At 33.4% G+C, this 9,158-nt stretch overlaps 1 protein-coding gene across 1 annotated transcript; it reads left to right on the forward strand.

Annotated features, from left to right (window-relative positions):
- The first annotated feature begins 40 nt into the window (after positions 1–40).
- On the forward strand, positions 41–8,588 carry LOC106152779 (dnaJ homolog subfamily C member 7-like). Its single transcript, XM_013526511.2, has 13 exons — positions 41–200; positions 762–859; positions 1,360–1,484; positions 2,918–3,031; positions 3,196–3,270; positions 3,425–3,543; positions 4,308–4,461; positions 4,681–4,845; positions 5,210–5,301; positions 5,532–5,605; positions 5,828–5,974; positions 6,243–6,395; positions 6,895–8,588. Exons 1-13 carry the CDS (start codon positions 91–93, stop codon positions 7,041–7,043), a joined length of 1,575 nt encoding a protein of 524 aa, XP_013381965.2. The 5' UTR covers positions 41–90; the 3' UTR covers positions 7,044–8,588.
- The last annotated feature ends 570 nt before the right edge of the window (positions 8,589–9,158 follow it).

Below are 9,158 nucleotides of genomic sequence, written 5' to 3' on the forward strand. Positions count from 1 at the left end.
TATATTTTTGGTTGAAATAAATGAAAATCCCAGCAAACGCAACGGTATATAGGGCAATCTCGTGAAATCTCACGATATGTTACTAAAGAAATGATGGAGACGGATATAATAGTGTGTGATGGAAGTCTGGAAGGTTCTGAACACGAAGATTGTGAAATGGACGAAGATATTGAAATAATCGCCGAACTAACACCCGAACAGTTTAGTATCATGATAATTGACTATAGATTTACGAAATGTCACAAGTTTGTTCATAAAAAATAAGTTTTTAGTCTGTTTTTGGAAAGTTTCATTTTACACGAGCTAAGTGTCGTTGGGACCTTCATCATATAATCTTAAAATATGTTTCAGTGGTGTTTAGGTATATGTCCAGAACAATTAAAGGCATGACGATTTTCAATTTGATTATTCAGAATTATTGGAACACACTAGATTGGGGTCTCCCCCAACTTTTGAAATTACACATTTAAGAAGTCTTAACTATTTGACATTTTTTAGTGGTTGAACCTTGGAAATTCTAGTTAAGTGTCAAATTCATTAATTCTACAATATATCAGTTTTGTGCATGATTTCTGGTGGATTCATTTGTCCAGGACAAAGATTTTGAGTATGATTTATTTATTGGTTAATAAGCAAAGCAAAATAAATGTCTATGAAAACTAACTGGAAGGTGATAAAGCAACAGACCATTTTGAAATTTAAAGACATTCATGATTGAACCAATTTAAGGTGCTTTTTTACAGCTGATATATTTTCTTTAGGAAAATTCATTTAGCAGAGGAGAAAAAGATTGAAGGGAATCGGTTTTATACACAGAAAAAATACAAAGATGCTTTGGAAATGTATACAGCGGCCATAGGTAAGTTGATTATCATGTTGAGTTTAAGTGCTCATTCCCAATGAAACTATCTGTGCGTGTAGATTGATCCAATTTCTTTGGGACTCTCGCTGAATGCAATCAGAGATAAACATCCCTGCCACTGAGTAAAATCCAGAAAAGCTGGTGATTATAGGAGTATGTTTAAACAAGAGGAAGCATGTTAATCTATATATCTAATTGCATTCAGTGAGAGTCCTCACAAAGCTGGATCAATCTTTGTAGACCTATAGTTTCATTGGAAATGAGCTCTTATAGTCATTAAAAGATTAGCTCAAGGAATTGGATCAAATGATATTCAAGTTGTAATAGATCAGAATCAAGTTATTAGAATCAATATAGGTAGCATTTCATATTATTTAAAGACAAGAAAAAATAAAGTTCTAGTATGTATTCTGTTTTTTTAAATTCTGGTTTTAATGTTAATAAAAAGAAATCTAATGAATGTGGTAGAATTTCTAATGGGGTTTTCTTTGTGACAGATATTTGTCCCACATGTGCTGCATTCTATGGAAACCGTTCAGCTACTTATATAATGCTGAACAAATATCAGGAGGCACTGGATGATTCACGAAGAGCAATAGCTTTGGACAGTAATTTTGTAAAGGTAAGTTTGGCAAATTATGGAGCCAAAGATGGGAAGTAGGGTTTCAGCTGACATTATTTGTATTAAGGACAATAGATTAAAGTACTGTTAGACTGACAAGGTATTAGATATGTTTGTGTTTTATCAGTTAAAATACTAGAACTATGATCGTAATGCTGCGCCAAGCTCATTTGAGCCCAAGATAGTTATAGCATGGAATTTCCATCATGAAATTGTTTTATATAAGTATAGTATGTTGTATTTTAGTTGTTGGTAAGTTAGCATATGGTTTAACCTTTGGTGTGATGTTTTCTTTTTTTCTTGGACAATAGAATTTTTTAGACACAACATTTTCACACAGTTAGTACACCTACTTCTACAACTAAAGCACTGGATAGTTAGCACTGTTAAAGCAATATTTTAGACAAGGAAAAAAAGATGAAGAGGATCAGATAGAAGCGAAACGTATTATCACAATTAAGATTTAAAGTAAGTGCTAAGTGAAGAAGACAGTCAATATCTTTCCAGTCATGCAAGTCTAAGTTGCATTTGCTGACTTAGCTTTCAGATCATGAAATGTGAGGAATTATTCTCCCAAGCCCAAGCCCAAGTTTGAACACATGGTGGGTATCTGGAAATGCACTTCCCAATGCTTTCCTGCAGGAAAGCAAGTTCATTTCACAGTGTGTTCAAGACTGGAAATCTAAATGTATTGATATTGTCTGATGAGCCAGTAATGTTTAAAAACTTTTCATTTTTCATATAGCTTATGTGCACTACAAGGATTGCTGATGATAACATAAGGTTATTTATGATTAGGGATAGAAATTCAAAATTCTTCCCCCATTTTGGGTCATAATCCAACATACCTGAGACCAAAAGATAGAAAAAAGAAAATAGAAATGAGGTGCGAGCACCATAATTTGAGATAACTAGTTATATCTTTTGTAATAATTACTATGAGCAAATTGGGCATGGATGATGCCTGTTGGTTTATGCAGATGAGTGATGTTAGTATGCAAGCCAATCAATGTTAACACAAAAATATATGTATGCTTAGAAGTTATTAATTCTAAACTTCATCTTAATTTCATTGAATCAACCTTTGTTTCAAGTTATCTTGTCAACAGAATGATATTTAGAAAAACACAAGTAACCACCAAGTCCACCAATTTGTGGTGGCAAAAAATATTTTATTTCAAAAATCATTTTCAACCAACTTGCAAAATAGAAAAGTAATAACCCTTGTTTTCAGCCAAATCATAAAAAAAGTTTTGACATATATGAAACTTAGCTCTGGGTAACAGGGAAGAGTTTGTTTCTATCCCTGGCATGTGTGTGAGTGTGAGTGTGTGTGTGTGTGTGTGTGTGTGATGGAAGAAGTTCTGACTTTCATGTATGTGATTTAAAAGTTTATGGTGTTTATAAAGGAAATCTTTTTTCTCACTTATCAGGGTTATCTACGGGAAGGAAAATGTCATCTGGCAATGGGAAATGCCATGGCTGCCTTAAACAGTTATGAGAAAGTTTTATTATTGGAGCCCAACAACAATGCTGTGAAGTCTGAGGTATGCCTCTTCAAAACTGTTATCTGCTATACTTAAATATTGATTAAGGTGGCTCATTTGCAGCAGGTTCTTAAAATGTGTTTTGGTAAATAACCCTTAGATTTTACTCTGACACTGAGCTGATTCTAATCGTCTGTAAGTTTTTTTTATGTTCTCGTTTTTAGATGAATAATGCCAAGGCAGTGTTGCAGTTTGTGGAAGCTGCGGAGAAAGACTTTGAAAAGGGAGATTTTAGAAGGGTAAGAATATTTCTTCATTGTTCATTTCAAAGTAACAATATCATGCACAAAAAGAAAACTGGATTTCTGTTGAAAAGAATTATCATTATATGTGTGCTGCATCTCAGTTGGAACAATCTTTGCTGAAGTTGTGTTTTTTTTATTATTATTTCAGGCTCTGTACTGTATGGATAGGTGTATAGATCATTCTCCAGCATGTCCTAGGTTTAAAGTAATGAAAGCCGAGGCATTGGCACACCTGGGGCGATACCAAGAGTCTCAAGAAACTGCAAAGTAAGTGACTGGTGTTTAAAGCTAAACTGTCTTCGTTTGAAAATGTCCCAAAGTCACATTTTCAATGTCTCCATATCCTGCCAAGTTACTAATCTTTCCCAATTGGACTTCAAAATGATAAAACCCTTCAATTAAAAGTAACTGATGTAAATATTTCCTTCTGAAATGTATAGGAAAACATGCCTTAAGGCTGTTCAAACATGTAGTACTAAATTATTTCATTAGCAATGGTGTAAAATGTCAATCCCAAGTGTAGGGATGGACCAAGCAGTGGTTGGTGATTAGGGGAAAATTACTTATTTTTAGAGGAATTTATTGGGAAAATACAGGGTAAGATACCTTAACTGCTATATGTAATTAATTTCATTCCGTAAATATATTTTTTGTCGCAAGATCCAGTTGTTTTCTTTGAATCATATTGAGAAGTGTTCTGTTACCTAAATATCTCTAACCTTATGCTTATCCAAGGTTCTAAAGCTCTAAAGGGTAAATCTACATCAGTAATGCTTCAGATTTGAGGGATTTTGTTGTTTAAGGTCTGATTTGAAAAAGATAAGAATTTTTGCAGAATATTTAGACATAAAAGTGTGACTGCAAGACATTTTTGAAAACATACAGGATACCTTTCATATAGATTTCTTAAATTTATTGGTATTTAGGGAAAGTTGTTAACATGTATATATAGACGAGGTAAAAACTTGAAGAAAGCCATTATAGATGTCTTTTTTGATTACATAGAATAAAACATTTATCCTTCCTTGCAGTGATGTTATTAGATCGGACAGTTTGAATGCAGATGCTATCTTTGTAAGAGGAATGTGCCTTTACTATGAAGATCAGGTGGATAAAGCCTACCAACATTTTCAACAAGTATTAAGGCTAGCTCCAGATCACGTCAAGTCTAAGAACATATACAAGGTAGTATTTAGAATGAAATTTCTATAGTATTTAGCATTTGTAATATCAAAATGAGAGGTCTTTAGAATTTAACTGCTTGATTTTTGTGTAGATACCGGCTGGGTCCACAAAAGTTTTTATTCTTGAGTGCATATGTTCTGTTATATTGTTTAGTAAATTTTTGTACTCACCTTTTGATTTTCATTAACTCTTTGAATTTTTCAAATTTTGTATTTGTAGAAAGCCAAAAGCCTTAAAGCAAAGAAGGAAGAAGGCAACCAAGCTTTTAGAAGTGGGAATTTGGAAGATGCTTACAGACTTTATTCAGAAGCTTTGCTAATTGACACAAATAATAAGTCAGTCAATTCCAAGCTCTACTGTAACAGGGCAACTGTGTGTTCCAAAGTAAGTTTTGAAGTTTATGAAGAATGTCAAGTAAAAGTCAGGGGAGTGGACATCCATTATAAGTAGCATGTACGAGATTTTTACTGAAACTTCAAACAAAACCCACATTAAATGTGACTGTAAAATATTTCAAGTCAGTCCTACAGATGGAAAGGTCCTACAGATGGAATCTTTCTTTTAAGTTGTCTTTTTTTCTTAATTGTGACCTTTCTATTTCAAAATTTTCAAAAGGGAGTTGTGCATAATCAGATTAACATATATGAGGATGTATCTAGAGGAGACCGATTGCTTTTTTACGTCTCATTCAGTGCAAAGCTTGCATGTTACTTTCTAAAATCACTGATCATCTGTGTTTTGTTTGTAGCTAACCAAACTAGAGGAAGCCATAGATGACTGCTCGAAAGCTATTGAACTAGACAGTAAATATTTAAAAGCATATTTGAGGAGAGCAAAATGGTGAGAACTTTTCTTGTTAAGCTCAAATTTGAAAGGATGAGACTGACTTGGCAGTATTGTATGTTGTCAGTGTGTAAGATTTAAGTAAAAATGGAAATTGTATTATTTTGAATCTAGCTGGCCTGTTAGTTTTTTTACTAGTTTGGAATGTTTTAGTTGGAAAAAGCAAATGGGGAAAAGATGTTAAACTCAACTTCAGCAGCTGTTTGGACATTTCTATTATATTTTAGTTATACAGATACAGAACAATATGAAGAAGCTGTACGGGACTATGAAAAGGTTTTTAATATGGAAAAAACTCATGGTAAGGTTTCACTGAGAATAAATTTGTCATGCTTGTTAAAGGAGACTGTGCACAAATATTTCAATCCTCTTTAAAGCTGGTGGACAAGTTTGAAAGATAGATAAAAAGAAAATTAAGATTTTTGTCTTGATTAATGAAGCCTGATATTGGAAGAAAGTAGAAGTTGCAAATAGCACATTTACTTCCTTGAAATGAAGAGTTTGTGTGCAATTCCCGTTTCAGAGCACAAAAGATTACTTAAGGAGGCAAAACTAGAACTGAAGAAGAGTAAAAGGAAAGACTATTATAAGGTGCTAGGGGTCAGCAAACATGCCTCTGAGGATGAAATAAAAAAAGCATACAAAAAGAGGGCACTGGTTCACCATCCAGGTAAAAAGAAATGTTTTAAATGGGAAAAAGAAATGTTGTAAATGGGCAATTGTCAGTTTTTTTTCCTGTTCAGGCCATGAATAATACCTGTTTTTTTTTATATATATTGTATAGTATGCTTTGATGTTGTTAATGTTTTCTACATTTTATGTACTAGGTGTGGTGTGATTGAAATGTCTCTTTACTGCAATAAATCTGCATGCAGGTGGATTTTTTGTACAAATAAAAGGATGCATATGGACTAACTTTCTCACTGAAATAATTCCAGACCGCCATTCCCATGACACCCCAGACAAACAGAAAGAAGAGGAGAAGATTTTCAAAGAGATAGGAGAAGCTTACAGTATTTTGTCTGATTCTAAGAAAAAGGCTCGTTACGATAGCGGTCAAGATTTAGAAGACATGGAAGGTGGTTTTGCAGGTAATGTGGCAGCAGTGTGTGTCGTGATCATAAGGCATCCCAGGGGCAGATCCAGAGATATTTTCTGACAGGCTTCCAAATTATCTTTATTGATCCATCCCCCATTTTTGACCGTTCTCTGACAGAAAAAATTAGTTACCCGTCAGTGTAAATCTGACCGTCTTCCAGAAGACCTAAATCTGCCCCTGCATCCACAAATTAAAGTTGATGGTCAATAGAAATATTATTGGATACACACTTCATCAATATGTTTTTACATTCAGTGCTAATGAATTTTTTTGATTTAGTTGCCAAAACGTTTCCATTTGCTTTTTGTGCATTTTATCACTCTACTTTGGCATCTTGGACATTATCCATTCCTTTAAATGCTTCACTGAAAATAACCCAAGTAAATGCATTGACTGTATAGATTGGCTAGCAGTAATAAGGCACAGTAAACAGCAAGTCTGTGCACATTTTCAGTAGTATGATTTGCAAATGTTTATGTTTTCTTTTACAGACTTTGACCCCAACACGATATTTCAAGCTTTCTTTGGAGGAAATCAGGGATTTCATTCATTTGGTGGTCATGGATTTGGAGGACATCATTCAAACTCCTTCCACCACTCAAATAGCTTTCCTGGTGGCTTTACTTTCCAGTTTGGTTAATCACGGAGGTCTGGTCAGAGTACTTGAATGATGTGGCTTGTGTGCACAAAAAAAGATTTGACTTACTTACTCAGGTTTGGCACCATCTTACTTGATGTCATACTCAACCGCTAAGTAAATAAATAACACCCCATCACATCATTTATTTCATTAAACCCATCCAACCAAACTTGAGTATTACATACTCAGATTGCCATTGTATGTTGGGCCAAGTTAAGTCTACTTTGTGTATATTCCCAAACCAAGTATTTATTAAAGAACTCAAACCAATCCAACTGACAGGAATGCGTCATTGCCCTGCCAAATTGAGGAATATGAAACAAACTATTTGAAATATTTCTGATTGCTTCCTAGCGAAGCATGTGCTCTGACAAATGTACAGGACTGCAGCTTTCTGTTCACGCAGGGAATGATTGACTATTTTGGCTCACTATGGTTCCAACCAATAGTGCTACTGTATATTTATTCTGGCCTGTAGATATGTACGTATAGTTATATTCAGTGAATATAAATGAGCACAAGAGATCTACATTAGATCATCTTTCTTCATTACATGATTTTAAAGGGAGTGTGATAATTTTTTTTTTTTTAGCTTCCAATTTCAGACTTAATTTAAAATACAATATAGCTCATGTTATTTGAAGGAAGGTGAATTTTTACTAAGGGTCATAAAACAGTAATGTCATCTGTGTATGTCTTGCCCTGTAAGTCAGGTTTATTACAAATCTTAACAACCATGTCCAGTAGAACTTCAATTTGTTGTATGTTACTCAAACCCCATTGTGCCTGATGGTTTTAAAGGTGTGAACCAATGGTACATAAAAGTGATGATAATAATAACATAGAGAAAACCTAAAGTAACAGTCTTGGATTAAGCTTCCATTTTCTGTCACAATCAGGATTGCACCAAGAGATTTGATTGTGAATGTTTGAAAATTATTACATAACTGATGTAGTTGGAATTAAGCTTTTTTATTTTTTATTTTTTTATTTTTTTTTATCCAAAAGTGGTATTTTACGGTTATTAACATCATTATTGGGAGCCCATTTCTACACTGATGTTTCTGATTCTTGTATTATATTTGTATGATACAGTTTTATGCACTAGAACTAGAGACTCTGGCATGTAGTCATGTTCATGAGATTCAGATTATTTCCAAACAGGTCTTTTCCTTTGATACCTGTATCAATCCAGTGGAGATAATATTAATTCAAGTTATATGTCACTGAGTTAGAAGACAAGCTCCCATTACTGTCTGCATTGTTTTCTTTTGTGCTCATTTTAAGATCATAGATCCTGGAAGGAAAGTTTGGAATTGCTTGCCTTGCAAGAGTTGGTCACATGCAAAGAACTTTAAGGCACTGACTGTTTTAGTAGAGATTTTTTTTTCATTTTTTAAATTTTAAATTTATGTTTAAAGAGAGGAGATGGTAATTCAATTAATTCAGTTTTTTTATAATTACATTTCAAAGAAGAGCTCACCCAAGCAAGCCTATTTGAAGTAGTGACAAGTTTTTATTAATAATAAAGCATTGAATGTGAAACTGATTTTTTTTCTTTTTTTTTTCTTGAAAGGGGTAACATTCCCACAAATGATATCAGCCAAAATAGTGTTGTATATTGGCAGTATTACTGGAAAAAAATCAAATTGTGAAGAGGCAACTAGAGGACAGTTTGTCAAGTTTAAATATTGCAAAATTTAACCAGGTATTGTAGAGTCATACATGAATGGTTAAAAAATACTAGTGTAAAATATATTTGGAGGGATAGAGTGGTTAGTAGTGACTCAATTTATACCCCCCCCCCCCAAAAAAAAAAAAAAAAAAAAACATTTTAGACCCTTGGACCCAGTAAAATCCTGGTTTTGTCAGTATAACCAATAGTTAAAATATAAACCTGGAGAGTGAAAATGTTGAATCGACTGGATCTGGAAAATTGATCTTCCAAATATAAAAAAGTTCATGTCAACAAGAAGTCAAAAGTTGTTACAAATGGTCTGAAATGCAAAAAAAAAAAAAAAAAAGAATTTTATGTATAAATTTGACAAAAATATGTCATAACATAACCAGTATTATATAATGAACAGCAGTGATTCTATAACCAAGTTTGGCAAC

This window comes from Lingula anatina, chromosome 2 (genome assembly GCF_051362555.1).
Source record: "Lingula anatina isolate TDL-2025a chromosome 2, LinAna3.0, whole genome shotgun sequence".
NCBI classification, from domain to species: Eukaryota; Metazoa; Brachiopoda; class Lingulata; order Lingulida; family Lingulidae; genus Lingula; species Lingula anatina.